At 42.2% G+C, this 18,157-nt stretch overlaps 1 protein-coding gene and 1 long non-coding RNA gene across 11 annotated transcripts in view; one reads left to right on the forward strand and one right to left on the reverse strand.

Moving 5' to 3' along the window:
- Positions 1-17,544, forward strand: part of SAP130 (Sin3A associated protein 130) — a 92,095-nt gene extending 74,551 nt beyond the window's left edge. For 6 of the 9 annotated variants that reach the window (XM_045074365.1, XM_045074362.1, XM_045074364.1 and 3 more), the window contains 4 exons: positions 14,549-14,652; positions 15,128-15,220; positions 15,781-15,894; positions 16,609-17,544. In XM_045074365.1, the coding sequence (XP_044930300.1) occupies positions 14,549-14,652; positions 15,128-15,220; positions 15,781-15,894; positions 16,609-16,767 (470 nt within the window). In that variant the 3' untranslated portion in view covers positions 16,768-17,544. The remainder of the gene's footprint in view (positions 1-14,548; positions 14,653-15,127; positions 15,221-15,780; positions 15,895-16,608) is intronic. The other 3 variants (XM_004779676.3, XM_004779677.3, XR_006604966.1) reach the window with 2 other exon arrangements.
- Positions 1,577-12,249, reverse strand: LOC106004412. Of its 2 annotated transcripts, none has more exons than XR_001177388.2 (2): positions 11,621-12,249; positions 1,577-2,894 (listed from the first exon to the last, which is right to left on the reverse strand). It is a non-coding gene; the product is annotated as an uncharacterized LOC106004412 (long non-coding RNA). The 2 variants fall into 2 exon arrangements; XR_001177389.2 differs by lacking the exon at positions 11,621-12,249 and adding an exon at positions 7,999-8,309.
- Positions 17,545-18,157: the final 613 nt, after the last annotated feature.

Raw genomic sequence — 18,157 nt, forward strand, 5'->3', positions numbered from 1 at the left:
AAGAGAATTACAGGCCAGTATCTCTGATGAACATTAAGGCAAAACTCCTTGACAAAATATTAGCACTGAATCTAACAATATGTTTAAAAAATCATTTGCCACAATTAAATGGGATTTATTCCTGGGATACAAGGGTGGATCATTACTCACATGTTGATTGATTAATCAGCATGGTACATCGCATCAACAAGAGAAAGGAAAAAAGCCATATGATCATTTCAGTAGGTGCAGAAAAAGCATTTGACAAAGTACAACATCCATTCGTGACTTAAAAAAATAGGCTTGCAGGAAACATATCTCAGCATATTTAAGGCCGTATCTCAAAAATCCACAGCTAACATCATACTAAGTTGTAAAAAACAGCTTTTCAGCAAAGATCAGAAACAAGACAAGGATGTCCACTTTCACCACTTTTATTCAACATAGTACTGGAAGTTCTAGCCACAGCAGTCAAACATGAAAAAGAAATAAAATGCATCCAAATTGGGAAGGAAGAAGGAAAACTTTTACTATTTATAAATGATACAATACTATATATAGAAAACCTGAAAGAGTCCACCAAAGAACTACTAGAACTCGTAAATGAATTCATTGAGGTTACAGGATACAAAATCAATATACAGAAATCTGTTGTGTTTCTATATACTGTCAAATAGCAGAAGGAGAAATTAAGAAAATGGTCCCCTTTACAAGTACCCCAGAAATAATAAGATGCCTAGGAATAAACTTAACCAAGGAAATGAAAGACCTACTCTGAAAACTATAGAACATTGATGAAAGAAATTGAATATTTCACAAATGGAAAGATACATGCTTATGGATTGGAAGAACAAATACTGTTAAAATGTCATTACTGCCCAGGGCAATCTACAGATTTCATACAGTCCCTATCAAAATGCCAATGGCATTTTTCATAGAACTAGAATAAATAATCCTAAAATGTGTATGGAACCACAAATGACCCTTAATAGCCAATGTAATCCTGAAGAAGAATAACAAAACTAGAGGTGTTACAATTCCAAATTCTAAGATACAGTGCAAAACTGTAGTAATCAAAACAGTATTGTACTGGCATAAAAACAGACACAGAGGTTAGTGGAACAGACTAGAGAACCTAGACATAAACTCACAATCATATGGCCAATTAATCTTTGACAAAAGGAGGCAAGAATATGCAATGGGAAAAAGTCCTTTCAACAAATGGTATTGGGGAAAACTGGACAGCAACAGGCAAAAGGATGAACTGGACCACCTTCTTACACCATACACAAAAGTAAACTCAAAATGGATTAAGGACCTAAGTGTGAGACCTGAAACCATAAAAATCCCAGAGAATAGACAGTAATTTCTCTGACATCAGGCATAGCAACGTTTTTCTAAATAGGTCTCCAAAGGCAAGGGAAACAAAAGCAAAAATAAACTATTCTGACTTCATCAATTAAAAAAAACTTCTGCACAGCAAAGGAAACAATCAACAAAACTAAGACAGCCTGCTGATTGGTAGAAGATAATTTGCAAATGACCTGTCTGATAAAGGGTTAGTGTCACTCTCGCCAGCAAGAACGACCAGGAGACCTCAGCGAAGCAAACTTTATTTCTGGGTAGCTGTTGGGATCTCCCCTTTCACCGCCCGCACATGTGTATATATACCAAAGTTGTACAACCAATCACTTGCAGCCACATAGATACAAGAGGCATTTTGGACTACTTCCTTAATCCTCAGTTCCGCCTACTGGCTCGCATCCAGCTGCCATCTTAATGGCGTGTTTACTTTCGGGCCCCGACATCTCCCCCTTTTCTTTTATATTAGGCATGCAAGGCAGGAGATCGTGCCTGTCTTAGGTTGTCAGCTGCCATGAACATACTTACCCGTCATCGGATAATTCCCCCTGGTTGGAGAACTCCTGGCTTAGGTTGCTATGTGCATGCAGCCAATCTTACCCGTCATTGACTACCGATATAGCACTGCCAACCAGATTTGGGGAAATGTACCAGCTTCCAGTGCCATGCAAGCTTGTACTAGCGCCAACTGTTGTCTACGTTGTTGTTTACGTAATGATGCAAAACAGCGGAACATAAGGATCAAGGTCAGGAGTAGTCCAATTAATAGTGCACCCATACCGGCCCACTCTTTAGCAAACGAGAGTGATTGGTTTACAACAGATACCCAATCCCGTAATGGAGCTATGTCAATCTTAGTTGCATTAATAGTGAATATTTGTTGTCTTAACAATCTTGTCAACTTATAATATTGATTGGACCATGTCCCATTTAGGTGTCTGCTTAACTCTTTCGACAGATTAGCGGCAATATAGGTCATTATAGGCCACGGAAGTTATGCAAAGTCCAGAAAGTGATTGGATGCATCCGGTCCTCAATAGTTTCTGGAGAATGTCCACTTGTTCCTGGATTAGACCTACTCGCTGATTGACGATCATAATACCGGCTTGAAAGTGGCCATTAATTAGTTCTTGTGTGGTGAGGGCTTCTGCAACTCCAGTAGTTAGGTTATTAAGAGTGGAGGCAGTCTGTACAGACGTGGTGAGAGCTACAGCCGCTGCAGTTGCTGCAGCTGCGGAGGCCGCTACAGCCACAATAATGGGTGCAGTGATCCCAAAGTCTCTTTTATGTCTTGAGAGCAATACAGGCAAATCATTAGGATTTACAGAAACGGGCATGGGAATGAAAGTAGGTATACAGAAGGGAGGATGGCGGACTCATTCGTCAGTGGCATGGGGAACGGCCAGGCTTTCACTATTGCCCATTGGTGCATCTGTTGAAGGGATGCTTGTGTCGCCAGGATCGCTATCAGGCCGAGCATCAGGACGGGGCGGGCCATGTTGATCGATTCTTCTAATTAGTCGTTCCGGGACCCAGATAGGCACTTGGGCATCCTGTGGAAAAAAACAAACAGAACCTCGGTGACATTTTAGGACCGGGTCAGGGCCTCTCCATTGGTCCGTGAGTATATCCTTCCACTTGCCTGGGCTAGAGTGCGTTCGGTAACCGCCGCATGCCTGTCGGCTGCAGATGTACCATTATGGTCCAAGGACAAAAAATTTAAAATGTAAAGGGTGAGAGATGTAAGATCACGGGGTGACTTGTAGTCATCCTCTATTTCCCCTTTTCTTATTTTTTGTAAGCATCGTTTGAAGGTGCCATTGGCGCATTCAATTATTCCTTGACCTTGTGGATTGTAGGGTATACCTGTAGTATGGACTATACCAAATTGACTCAGGAATTGATGGATAGATTTTGATGTGTATGCAGGTCCATTATCTGTCTTTATTTGTTTTGGGATACCCCAATCTGCGAAGCATCGTAGGCAGTGTGTGATGACTTGTTTTGAATTCTCCCCCATGAGGGGAGTAGCCATTATGATACCCGAATAAGTGTCCACTGATATATGTACGTACTTTTGTTGCCCAAATTCAGGTACATGTGTGACATCCATTTGCCACAGGTGATTAGCTTGAAGGCCTTTGGGATTTACCCCCAAGGAAGGCTGAGGGAGTAATGTGGCACAATACCCACAGGTCCTTACTATATCTCTTGCCTGTTCTTTGGTGATATGGAATCTATATCTTAAGCTATTAGAACTCACGTGCCATTTGCTATGGAACAGCTTCGCCTGTTCTAAGGTAGGGCAAATAAGTTGGAAACGACTATTGTGGTCTGCTAGAGCATTGCCCTCGGATAATGGTCCCGGTAGGCTCATATGGGCTCTGATGTGATCTATAAAAAATGGTTCAGTGCGCAGTTGCACAACCTCTTGTAGTTGCCTTAAGATCCATGGAATAGGTGAATCCCTTAAGGAGAGGATGGCTGTTTCAGTATTTTTTGTTGCATCTACCACGTATTGACTATCAGAAATAATATTTAGGGGAGTGTCTGAAAATCTTTGGAGCACTAGGAGCACTACTAGTAGCTCTACTTGTTGAGCCAACCTGGCAGGAACTTTGACTGGGTTTACGATTCCATTTATGATATAAGCTCCTGTGCCCTCTTTACTTCCATCTGTAAAGACAGTAGAGGCTTCTTTTAGTGGTGTCGATCTACTAATTTTCGGTAGTATGAATTCAACACCCTTTGTGAATTCTAGAAGTGGGTGTGAAGGATAATGATTATCAAATTCTGTTGAGTAAGAGGTGGTCAGTATCGCCCAATCATCTAAGGTAGCACATAGTAGGCAAATCTGTTCCTTAGTATACGGCACGATGCAATTGTCAGGTATGATTCCAAGAGTAGAAATACAACCAGTGATCAATTTGTTAGCTAGCATGGCTACTGCAACTGGATATGTTGTGATTATCCAAGGAAGAGTGTTTGGGAAGTACAGCCATTGTAAGGGCCCACCTTGCCATAGCACTCCAGTAGGTGAAGAAGGGGATGGAATCACTATGGCTTGGACTATCTGGCTAGGATCACATCTATCTGCTGAAGTCAAGGCAAGTCTGTCCTCCACGATTTTCAAAGCCTGTTTCGCCTCCAGAGTAAGGCTCCTAGGAGAGTCTAGACGGGCATCACCCTTCAGAATATCAAACAATGGTTGTAATTCTCCTGTAGTTATTTTCAGTTAGGGTCGGATCCAATTTATGTCCCCCAATAACTTTTGGAAATCATTGAGTGTTTGTAATTTGTCAGTTCTAATGGAGGCTTTTGAAGCTTTTACCATGGTATTGTATAGTTTCATGCCTAAATAGTCTTTGATGTTGGAAGCCTGTATCTTTTCGGGGGCTATAATTAACCCCCATGAATTTAGCTCTTTTTGTAACATTATTAAGGCTTCCGAAACTGTAGTAGAGTCAGATCCACACAACAATATGTCATCCATGTAATGGTAACACATTAAATCAGGGTAAGTCTCTCTAATAGGCTGTATGGCTTTAGAAACATATAATTGACACATAGTGGGGCTATAATATAGCCATGCCCTGAGGGAGGACAGTCCACTCATATCTTTGGTCAGGCTTTGCATGATTAATACAAGGTAGGGTAAAGGCAAATTTAATTGTATCCTCAGGATGCAGAGGGATAGAGAAAAAGCAATCTTTTATGTCAACCACTATTGATGGCCAGTTTCTCGGTAAGGCGGCTATCATGGGTAATCCCAGCTGTATTGGTCCCATGTTCTGCATTTGCTTATTAATTTCTCTAAGATCATGTAAAAGTCTCCATTTACCAGATTTCTTTTTAATAACAAAGATAGGTGTATTCCAAGGTGAGGTAGAAGGTTTTATATGGCCCGCCTCTAACTGTCCCTGTACCAGGGCTTTAGCAGCCGATAGTTTTTCATTAGTAATTGGCTACTGAGGCACCCAGCAGGGCGTATCTGTCTTCCACGTTATTTTCATTGCCTCAGTGGCCCTTACCGAAAACCCAGGCCTTGCCTCTTATATTCTGAGGTGAAAGGGATGGTGTCTATTTTACCTTGCTCCTGTTTCCCTAACCCTTTTCCTGGTGTGTATCCCATTTTCTGCATCATAGCTATTGATTGGGGGCTGTATATAGTTTCAGTTGTCAGGCGGACGTTCATCTGTTCCAAAACGTCTCGTCCCCAGAGGGAAATAGGAATATTGCAGACATAGGGCTGAAAAGTTCCCCTGTGGCCTTCGTCATCCTCCCACTCAAGGGTAGCTGCGCTTTGATCAGGACTTTGAGCGATTCCTAAACCCCTGAGTGTTTGTTTTCCTTGTGTTAGGGGCCATCTCGGAGGCCACTCTTGTTGGCTGATGATGCTCTTATCGGCACCCATATCCAGTAACCCTAAAAATTTTCTTCCTTGCACCTTGAGGGTAATTATGGGCCTATCAGTCATATCCAGGGTCAGGCATGTTAGGTAAACTCCCGTAGACCCCAAACCTCCCGTACCTCTTTCTTTTCCTTTACTGGGAAGGGCTTCATGATGGCTAGGGAGTATGAGAAGTTTAGCTATCCAATCTCATGGGCTAATTGCAGTAACTCCCCTTGGGGAAGACACCAGTATCTTGATCTCTCCCTCATAATCTGAGTCTATTACCCCAGGGTGAACTATCAGACCTTTGAGATAAGTGGAGCTTCGGCCAAGTAATAAACCTACAGTACCATGAGGGGGGCCCCCTCTTAGATTGGAGGCTAATGCTTGAATGCCCATCTCCTGTGTTAGGACCATTCGGGCGGCTGCTCTGATATCGAGCCCTGCTGATCCAGAGGTTGTGCGCCTTTCTCCAAGGGAGGATACCATGTCCTGGGCATTTGCGTTAGCGCCCCATAAATTTGTGTTGGGCCCCGGAGCGCAGGGCCCTGCTTCCCGTTTTTTGAGTCATTGGATTGAATTCAGTTATTCGGTGGCAGGGGATTTCCTTGAATATCTTTCTGGGACCTACATTCATTAGCCCAATGATTCCCTTTACAGCAACGAGGGCACAACCCAGGTGCGGGCTTGACTGGTCTAGGAGATCCTTTACCCTCTGGACAATCCCTCTTAAGATGACCGTCCCTTCCACAAAGGAAACAAGCCTTGGAAGAACTCCAGGTTCCTCCACTGAAACTTCTTATCCCTTGGGCTACTGCTGCTGCCATAACTTGGCCCTGAACAACTGTATCAGTGATGTCTCGACACACTTTGATATACGTAGTCAGGTCCTTAGACTTCCAAGGGTGGATAGCCTCTCTACACCATTTATTTGCTTGTTCATGGGCTAATTGTTTAACAAGGGGCATTGCTTGGTCCACATCCCCAAATATGCGCCTTGCTACTTGGAGCAGACGATCTACAAAGTCAGCATAGGGTTCATTAGGCCCCTGCAACACCTTGGAAAGTTGTCCCTGCAAATCGCCAGAACCCTGTATGGTCTTCCAAGCCCTAGTGGCTGCAGCTGCTATCTGTACATACACCCCTGGGGGGTACCCAATCTGATTGTTTTGTCCCACAAATTGACCTCCCATGAGCATGTCAATATTCCAGTGGGGATTCCCTGACATGGCATTACGCCGGGCAGTTTTTGAGCTACACTCTTGCGAAGCAGTTTTCCATATCAAGTATTGTCCACCAGACAGAGTTGCTTTTGCCATGTTAGTCCAATCGTCTGGGGTAAGGTTCATGCTACCAACTGCTTCCGAAAGTGAAAGTGTTTAAGCAGCCTGTGGCCCATAAGTAGTGACTGCTTCCTTAAACTGTTTAATAAGTTTGAAGTCTAGTGGTTGATGAAACCTCTGTTGATTTTGATCTTCTAACACTGGGTATACAAGAGGGGAGGGTTTAGTAAAGTCCATAATGTCCCTCCATCCTGCATTTCTATATTCTGGACAACCGCATGCCCCTCGAGAGCATGAAGTGTTATATGGTGGCGGCCATTCTGCAGGTGGCGCTATAAGCCTACATTCAGGGTAGGAATTCTTGACCTGACAGAGGGCGCTAGGGAGTCATATTTTTTCCCAGCTTCTTTGTATATCCTTCCCTTTAAAGGTTCGTTAGGGACTTCCTCTTTTAATTTTAAGTGCGTCATGGCTTCCCCAAGCTCATCTTCAGAGGAGCTCTCCTCTGAACTTTCTCCCCCTCTGCTAGATCCTGCCTTAGAGGCTTCTCTGACCTGCTCCATCACCTCAACACCTTCCTCGATAACATTTTTAACTGTTTTATGGTTAGAGTCTAAACAGGAGCGTACTAGCTTCCAAATAGCCATCATACCTAGCGGCAGTGGCTCTTGTCGGTCCCACTTACGTAGTTCTTCCCCCAAATGTTCCCATTGAGGAATATTAAGAAGTCCTTCCTCTACAAACCAAGGACATAGTTCCTCAACCTTTTCCAAGAACTGCCGAGCTGCTTTCATTTTTAGCGGAGTGCCGTTAGCCTTAAGCACTTCCGTCAGTAATCCCTCCATCTTAGTAAACTTTGATCCCATTATTTCTCGTTCTATGCCTAGGAACCCTTTTACTTCTCGTCCTATACTTAGGAACTTTCTTACTTCTCGTCCTATACTTAGGAACTTTCTTATCTGAAATTTTGTGCACACTTACCGGATCATTGCATTCACTGAGAACTCCTCGGTTTCCGAGGGTTCCCGGGTTTCAGCACCACTTGTCGCTCTCGCCAGCAAGAACGACCAGGAGACCTCAGCGAAGCAAGCTTTATTTCTGGGTAGCTGTTGGGATCTCCCCTTTCACCGCCCGCACATGTGTATATATACCAAAGTTGTACAACCAATCACTTGCAGCCACATAGATACAAGAGGCATTTTGGACTACTTCCTTAATCCTCAGTTCCGCCTACTGGCTCGCATCCAGCCGCCATCTTAATGGCGTGTTTACTTTCGGGCACCAACAGGTTAGTATCCAAAATACATAAAGAACTTCTATAATTTGGGCACCTGTGTGGCTCATTTGGTTAAGTGTCTGCCTTCAGCTCAGGTCATAATCCCAGGGTCCTAGGATCAAGCCCTACACTGGGCTCTGCTCAGCAGGGAATCTGCTTCTCCATCCCCCTACTGCTCTGCCTGCTTGTGCTCTCTTTCTGTCAAATAAGTAAATAAAATCTTAAAAAAGAAAAACAAAAAACCACAACTCAACACCAGAAAACCCCAAATAATCAAAATTTAAAATGGCCAGAAGACATCAAGAGGCATTTCTCCAAAGAAGACATCCAGATGACCAAAAGACACAGGAAAAGATGCTCAGCATCAGTCATCATCAGGGAAACACAAATCAAAACCACAATGAGATATCACCTCACACCTGTCAGAATGGCTGAAATCAAAAACAAAAGAAACAAGTGTTGGCAAGGATGTAGAGAAAAAGGAACACTGATACACTTGATAGAAATGCAAACTGGTGCAGCTGTTGTGAAAAACAATATGGAGGCGCCTTAAAAAATTAAAAATGGAATTACCACATGATCTAGTAATTCCACTACTGGGCATTTACCCAAAGAATTTGAAAACACTGGTTTGAGGAGATATATGCACCCCTGTGTTTATTGCAGTATTATTTACAATAGCCAAGCTATGGAAGCAACCCAAGTGTCCATTGAGAAATGAATGGATAAAAAAGATGTGATAGATATACAAAAAGGAATATTCCTCAGCCATAAAAATGAATGAAATCTTGCCATTTGCAACAACCTGGACAGATCTAGAGGGTATATAATGCTAAGTGAAATAATTCAGAGAATGACAAATTCCATATGATTTCACTCATGGGGAATTTAAAAAACAAAGAAAAAAGGGGGACAGACCAAGAAATAGAGAACAAACTGATGGTTACCAGAGGGGAGATAGTTAGGGGCCAGAGGTGAAATAGATGAACAGAATTAAGAGTACACTTACTGTGATCAGCATTGAGTGATGTACAAAGTTGTTGAATCACTATACCATACACCTGAAAGTTGTGTATAACGCTGTATGTTAATTATACTGGAATTTTTTAAAAAATAATATATACCCATCCATGTTCTGTGATTGCATTGGCACTTTCCTCTGTGTCTCTTCTCATAACTACATTCTAATCTTGAGAGAAGTATCAGACATCCAAATAGAAGGGCACCCTGCGAAATTATTTGACCGGTAGTCTTCAAAACTGTCAAGGCCATTAGAAGCAAGGACTAGCTGAGAAACCATCAAGCCAAAAGTTGTCTAAGGAGGCATAACAAGTAAAATGTACTGCTGTATTTTCACTGGGTCCTGAACCATAAAATTTATTTTTTTTAAATGTTTAACATCATTAGCCATTAAAGAAATTAAAATTGAGATGTTACTACACACCTATGAAAACAGTTGAAACAAAAAATACTAATAATGCTAAATGCTGATGAGGATGCAAAGAAACTAGATTTTGTGTACATTTCTTTAAGCACTTGGACCTGTAGTCACACTGCCTTCTGGCATCCCTTGTTTCTCCTTAAAAGTCAATTGTTGATTCTGTGAGGTTGTTGCATTTCTCATACTTGGAGATCCTGGAGTTTCTTGATATTTGGGTTATTGTTTTACAATAAATTGGGGACATTTCAGCCATTTTTTTTTCTTTGAATATTTCTTCTTTCCCTCTTCTGGTACTCCCATTACCCATGTGTGGAGGCTTTTAAAAGTGTCTCTCATTTCTCTGAGGCCCTGCTTATTTTTTTCATTCCTTTTACTGTGTTCTTCAGCTTGACTAATTCTCTTGTACCAGTTTCCATCTACTATTGTGTTCCTCTAAGGGAATTTTTTTTTAAGTATTTATTGTACTTTTTAATCCAAGAATTTCCATTTTGGTCTTTTTATAATTTCTACCTCTTTATTGATTTCTCTACTTCAGTTTGACAGGATCATCATACCCTCCATCGTCACTCCTACATCCCTTCCATTCAATGAATTTATTTATAAAAGCTGCTGTGAAATTTTTTCTGGTAAATTTGACATCTGGTCTCTCTTATAAGCAGTTTCTTTTGCCTGCTTTTTTCCCCCAAGTATGGGTCACACTTTATTATTTTTTGCGTGCCTCATAATTTTTTGTTTGAAGCTAGATATTCTAGATAACTCTGGATACTGGTCTCCTCACCCAACACCAGGCTTGTTATTGTTACTTGCTTGTTCATTTGTGTAGTGACTGGTTAGATTATTTTAGTGAAGTCACATCACCTCCACCACCAGGTGTGTTAAGCCTTCGATGTTGCTCCTCAGGGAGGTATAGCTTCAGGTATGCCGGTAGTCATCCTGAGATGACTGGGGCACTGGTAGAGCTCTCGCCCACTCTTTCCCTAACCACACCTAGCTGATCAGCCCCACTAACTGCGTGTTATTTGCTCTACCAGAAAATAGTACTGGGTTGGGGCACCTGGGTGGCTCAGTGGGTTAAAGCCTCTGCCTTCGGCTCAGGTTATGATCCCAGGGTTCTGGGATCGAGCCCCACATTGGGCTCTCTGCTCAGCAGGGAGCCTGCTTCCTCCCCTCTCTCTGCCTGCTTCTCTGCCTACTTGTGATCTCTGTCTGTCAAATAAATAAATAAAATCTTTAAAAAAAAAAAAGAAAGAAAATAGTACTGGAATGTACTCTGGGACACAAATTACATTCCCCTGCAAACTATTCCAGTCAAATCATAGCTCCTTTCAGAGTAGTTCCTGAGGTTAGTGTGTGCTATTTGTTCTGCCCCCAAGAGGACTTCTCTCAGTCATCTTATTCTTTGTTCTCTCCTACAAACTAGTCAGCCCACAGTCTAGGCTGTGTCTTCCTTTGACATACAAATCTCCCAGTTGCCTTTCATTACAATCTCCACTACTCTTGGGAGCACCTTTAGGTTTCACCTTCATAGTCTGTGGCAAATGGAGTCACTTCCTTTAGGATAAGATTAGAAGCTATCTATTGGGTGGGCTGTTTCTCCCCCAGACAGAATCTCTGAGCTAGACCTCTGGAGGTGGGGTAAAGACGATGGCAACTTTCTCTCCAAGTAACACCTCACTCTAGGAGGCGAGCAACAAGTGGAGGAGAAGAGGAATGAACAGCCTGGGATCCTCTTGGCTCACCTCTTCTAGGATGAAATCACCACTTCACAAAGCAGGAGAAGGGCTCCCAGGGCCCAGTGTTCTCAGCACACTTTGCCCTAAGGTACAGTCTCCATTCTAGACTAGGAACTGAACAGAATAAGGCCCCTGCATCTCAGTTGTACTCACCTAGGACTTAGCCTGAGCAGCAGGGAGCGGGGAGCAGGATGGGCAATGCTGATGACCTGCCCCTCCTGGAAGATAGCCTTCCACCTGGTAGGTAGAGGAGATGGAACCCCATGTTCTGGGCTGCAGCAGTCTGCGTGGAGATCTATCTCACTCAGCTGGGAGAAGAAAAAGGGAATGGTCTTGGTTCAGATAACATGGACACACTGTTCTTACCACAGATTTTCTTGATTAGATACTGCATGAGTAGATTTTCTGTTTTCCCTTAGGAGCCTTTCCATGGGTCGAAATAGTTCTTTTTAAAATTTTCACCAGTTTCCCTAGAGAGCAGGTTAGCAGAGCACTGTCATACCTCAGGTCAGTTGTCTCTCATACTTTGCTGAGCTAGCTGCTCTGGAAAACAGTTTGGTAGTTTCATAAAAACTAGAATGTACACTTACCATATGACCTAACAGTTACACTCCTGGGCATTTATCCCAGAAAAATCAAAACCTGTGTCCCCACAAATATCGGTACACAGCTGTTCATAGCAACTTTTTTTGGAATAGACAGAAACTCAAACATATCTTGTATATCTTTTGTGGAGAAATATCTGTTTACAGGTGCCTGGGTGGCTCAGTCATTAAGCATCTGCCTTCAGTTCAGGTCATGATCCCAGGGTCCTGGTCCGTTGAGCCCCACATTGGTCTCCCCACTCTGCGGGAAGCCTGCTTCTCCTTCTCCCACTCCCCCTGCTTGCGTTCTCTCTTCCGTTGCCTCTCTGTCTCTGTGTCAAATAAATAAGTAAATAAGATCTTATTAAAAAATATATATATATGGGGGCACCTGGGTGGCTCAGTGGGTTAAAGCCTCTGCCTTCAGCTCAGGTCATGATCCCAGGGTCCTGGGATCGAGCCCCGCATCAGGGCTCTCTGCTCAGCAGGGAGCCTGCTTCCTCCTCTCTCTCTCTCTGCCTGCCTCTCTGCCTACTTGTAATCTCTGCCTGCCAAATAAATAAATAAAATCTTTAAAAAAAAATGTGTATGTATATATATATATGTATGTATGTATGTATCTTCAGATGTTTTGCCCTTTTAATTGGTTTCTTTTTATTATTGAGCTATAGGAATTTTTCATATGTTCTACGTATGAGTCTCTTATGAGATATATCCTTGTACCATCTTTGCAACTTCCTCTGAATCTATAATTAGTTCAAACTAGAGTTTTTTCAAATGTTTAAAATGAAGTACATTTGTACATCTGAAACTGGTGAAATCTGAATAGTCAGACTGCATCATCATCACGGTTGTGGTATTATATTGTAGGATAATAAGATGCTGCCATTGGGGGAGATCAGCTAAAGAGAACTTAGGATCTCTGTGTTCTTTTCTACAACTAACTCCATGTGAATCTCCAGTTACCTTAAAAGTTTAAAAAATTATTTAAATTATATACACGCTAATATTTGCCTACTAGATAGGGGATTGTTTTTTTAACGGATAAACTTCTTTTTTTTTTTTTAAAGATTTTATTTATTTATTCGACAGAGAGAGATCACAAGTAGGCAGAGAGAGAGGAGGAAGCAGGCTCCCTGCCCAGCAGAGAGCCCGATGCGGGGCTCGATCCCAGGACCCTGAGATCATGACCTGAGCCGAAGGCAGCGGCTCAACCCACTGAGCCACCCAGGCGCCCTAACGGATAAACTTCTTAAAGCAGTTTTAGTTTCACAATAAAATTGAATAGAAGGTTCAGGGATTTCCCATGTACCCTGAGTCCTCACTCATGACAGCCTCCCCCACAGTCAACACCCGACCACATTGGTGCATTTGGTACATTTGATGAACCTACACTAACAACATCATTGTCACCCAGAGTTCATCACTTACATTAGCACTCGGTCTTGGTGTTCTGCCTTCTGTGGGCTTCATAAATATAAAGGTAGTCTTTTCAAGAATAAATTTTTAAAGAAAGTAAAATTTTTAAAATATTTTAAGTAACTTTTAATTATTTTAAATTTTTAATTAATGTATAAATACATTTTTTTAAGATTTATTTATTTATTAAACAGAGAGAGATGGAGAAGCAGGCTCCCTGAGGAGTAAGGATCCCAACATGGGGCTCCATCCCAGGACTCTGGGATCATGACCTGAGCCGAGGGCAAACCCTTAACTGACAGAGCCACCCAGGTGCCCCTATAAATACATTTTAAGTTGTGGTTAAACAGTGGTTAAAACTTCATGTACACAGCTCAACTCACCTTTGTCAAGTATCTCTCAATCCTACTTTACCTCTCCCCATCCAATGATATGTTTCATATTTATTTTACTATAGTTCTAGTTACTGGACTTTTCTATCCGAATGTGAAAATGCTATTCAAATTTGATTCATTTCTCCATGATCCAGATAACACCAGAAAGCTTCTAAAATTTCATCCACAATTCTCCACATGCTTGCAAGCATCACTCATGAGCAGGGCTTCAGGCCACCAGAGACCATTTCCCTTCCTTTAAGAGATTAGGATATTAATTTGCTCTCTTTCAAACTCACTAGATTAGCACAATATGTCTTTACAGCATTCTTTGGGAGTGAACAAAAGAAGAAACTTTGGGATGCCTGGGTGGCTCAGTTGGTTGAGCAACTGGCTTCAGCTCCGGTCACGATCCTGGAGTCCTAGGATTGAGTCCTGCATTGGGCTCTCTGCTCAGGCGGGGATCCTGCTTCTCCTCCCTCTGATCTCTCCCCTCTCATGCTCTCTCTCTCCCTTTCTTGCTCTCTCTCTCTCAAATAAATAAGTAAAATCTTTAAAAAAAAAAAAAAAAAGAAAAGAAAAGAAACTTATTCATGTAAACATTTAAGTAAAGAAATTCTTGATGACATGCATCAGTAACTTGAAACCACATTATTTTAGTTTTATAAAAATTGAAATATACTTTTCTTTTTAAATGGTTCCAGAAGAGAAGAAAGCTATGCTGCAGGAAATAGCTAACCAGAAAGGGGTATCCTGTCGTGCTCAAGGCTGGAAAGTTCACCTCTGTGCTGCTCAATTGCTACAGCTGGTGGGTAGAATTCTAGTCGTTGTTATGTACTGTTGCAGAGAGGAACAGATGCTGGAGGCATTTGCATTCATAGAGTATTTCCTTTTGAGTAATTCTGAAGCATTCCCAATTAACAAGGGTCATGCAGAATTTTTATGTGTAACATATAATATTATAATTACTATATCTATCTCAGAGATACAGTTCAAACATATCTTATTCTGGTACCCAGAACCAAAATATATTGAACAACTGTGGTGTAAGACCTACAGTTAAGGTTCCATATTTTATGTTACTGTGAATCTAAAACAGCCTCAAATGGCCTAACTATAAGCCCTTGCTCCCCACCATGCTCCTTATCACAGGGACCAGACTCCACTCCCACTTCTTCCTGATGAGTGGGCTTTAGTTCCCTGCCAGTTTGCAATATTGTTCAGATAAGCTGTCACATCCCCATGGTAACCAGGGAACACCTCTCCCTCTCGATACTACAAAGCCTGCCTCCTACAGCCCCTGCTTGTTCACTCTGTTCCTGAGTGCAGCCCCTGCGTGGCCCTGCGTGGTGTGTGGTGTCTTCCTCCCCTGGGCTGTGAGTATATTGACTAGTAAACTGCTGTTGATCTCATGTGTCCAGTGTTGGTGGGTGTTACTTGTCCGTTTCCATAACCCTGGGGTGGGAATTCTTCCTTCACCAAGGAGGTGAAGGGGGGAGGCAATCAAAACAACAACCTCATGAAGTTTTTCCATCTTTGGAGTAGCTGTGATCTGAAGAACATTATCTATTATGACTATCTTTAAGGGGAAAAAAAAATGCCATGGGTACTTTTTGTACTTTAGAAAAGCATGTTTCTATGAAACCTTTAGACTGTTTTTTTAGAGCAGTTGTGAATTCAGGGAAGGTTTTTTTAGGGGGGGGGTATTTAAAAGTTATCCTTGAAGATGGGCCCTAAATTATGACAGATTGTTAATCATTGCTGATCAATTTCCCTTGCTGTACATTAGTGCCCTAGTCCTTGAGAGAAAGGATTCTATCACCCAAACAGCTCTCATCCCAGTTTACAGAAGTGATTCAAGGTGGGTGCATTTGCCTGAGGTTATCAAGGAAAAGTATCTCTGAGGCCATGATGCCCTTCCTCTTGTGTGTTGCAGACGAATCTAGAACATGATGTTTATGAAAGACTCACCAACCTGCAGGAAGGGATTATCCCAAAGAAAAAAGCGGCAACTGATGATGATCTACACCGAATAAATGAACTGATACAGGTTTGGCATATCCCTTTCTCTCTGATCATCCAGTTTGTGATGTTGTCACTACACTATCTTACTTCTCCCATTTCCCTCCCTCTTTCATTAATATCTTTAGTAAAAACCTACTATTTGGGATGCCTGAGTGGCTCAGTTGGTTGAGCATCCAGTTCTTTGTTTCGATTCAAGTCACGATCTCAGGGGTCATGGAATTGAGCCTCATGTTGGGCTTGTGCTCCACAGGGAGTCTGCTTAAGACTGTCTCTTTCCCCCTCTGCTCCCCCTACCACCAACACCACTGCCCCCACCAACTCGCAGCACATGTTCACTCTCTTTAAAATAAATTAGTAGGGTGCCTGGGTGGCTCAGTGGGTTAAGCCTCTGTCTTTGGCTCGGGTTGTGATCTCAGGGTCCTGGGATCAAGGCCTGTGTCTGGCTTTCTGCTCGGCGGGGAGCCTGCATCCTCTCTCTCTCTGCCTGCCTCTCTGCCTACTTGTGATCTGTCTGTCAAATAAGTGAATTTAAAAATCTTTAAAAAATAAATAAATAAATAAAATTAATAAATCTTAAAAAAAGAAGAACTTATTTACTTTAGCCTGCATTACCAAGAAAGATTAAAACATTTTTTTTCTGTGTGGAAGCCTCAGAGTGGCCTCAATCCATAGGTGAAAAGTTACTTGAAAACCTGGTGACCTCCTCTTTACTGATTGGTGACAATGTCTTCTGTTACAGGGAAATATGCAGCGGTGTAAACTTGTGATGGACCAGATCAGTGAGGCCAGAGACTCCATGCTTAAAGTTTTAGATCATAAAGACCGTGTTCTGAAGCTTCTAAACAAGAATGGGACTGTCAAGAAGGTGTCAAAATTGAAGCGAAAGGAAAAAGTCTAGACTCGGAAGAATCAGGACTTTGGAAACAGAATTTATGAAGAATGATGGTGGGGGTGGGGGGAGGGTTTTGGTTATTTTCAAAGTGGAACATTGAAATAAAGGAAGTGTTCCTTAATTCACACAAGAAAGCAGAGGGGCCCCATGGTACCTAGTGGCACCAACGGATCAGAGCTGTTCTGACACAGTGAACTCCATTCTCTCTTTCAAGCGTATCCCTCTTAAACTCGTTGTGTCAAAATGACTCCTGATGCATCAGTGTCTGCCAGTTAGAATCAGTGACACGAATGAATGGCTGGCAGTTTTCAGCCTTCTGGTTTATAAACTGTATTTATCTGATGGATTCCTGCAGGACTATACTGAGCCTGGACTGAAAGTGTCCACTTGGACCATCTGTTATCTCTCTACACTGAAAATCAAACCTCTTCCCCTCATCCTAGCCGGTTCTTAGACCTTCAAATGCCTGAGCTGGCCTTTTACAGCAGTGCCATGGCACCGAGAGACTTGCCACATCTCACATTCTAAAGGGTTTGAACTATTAATTCTTGTCATTTTTTTTTAAAGAACCATTTCAAAGTGAAATTGTATATTGTCTGTCCTGCGTGTGTCAGAGTTGGGTTTTTGTGGAGGTTCAGAGCAGGCAACATCTGAAGTTGCTCTGAGATCCTTGTTCTGAAGTACGTTCTCGGTTATTTGTACTTCTGTAGCTGGTGTGATGCTGTTAATTGTATGTACCGCACATCTCCAGATGTTAATAAAGGACTCAAAGAGGTTTTTGTACATGAGCAGTTTGCATCTTTTTATAAAGTGAATCAGTGCCATGATGATCACCACATGAGTGTGTCCTACTATGATTTCTTACACAATGTTGAGAGTCTACTCTGCCAAATTTTGTTTTTCCACATAAATGGGTTCCACTTATCCTGGTATTTTAAAGAGGTCATCATGGTAAAGTCTGTTGGCTCTTGCTTATCTAAAGTACTAGACTATTTTGTCCCACTGCAGGTATAAATTGGTCAAATTATAGAACAATTAAGGCTGCAGGAATTGGGGTCAAAGTGCCACAGGGGGTGGATTTTCTTCACAAGGTTGTTCTTGCTCTGAGCTACCTGAATAGTTTGGTAGCTAGGCTTGCTTCCTTTGAATACAAACTAGCATCTCCCTCCCTTCTAGCTGGATGTTCTCATTTCTTAGGACCTGGTTGCCAGATTGGGCCTGGAGCTCTCCTCTTTGCCCTGACCTGAATAGATTTGAGACAGGGACTCTGTTCCTGTTCTGACCAGGTCTTTGGGACCAATGCTGTCTCATATGAAACAGTCTTCTAGTTGAAATGGAAAACTCTCATCTGGTATAGCAGTGGTAAAGAAGCAAAGCAGGCTTCTTGTTAGGCCGA

The sequence above is a fragment of the Mustela putorius genome, unplaced genomic scaffold, assembly GCF_011764305.1.
Source record: "Mustela putorius furo isolate JIRA1106 unplaced genomic scaffold, ASM1176430v1.1 tig00537338_pilon_pilon_pilon, whole genome shotgun sequence".
NCBI classification, from domain to species: Eukaryota; Metazoa; Chordata; class Mammalia; order Carnivora; family Mustelidae; genus Mustela; species Mustela putorius.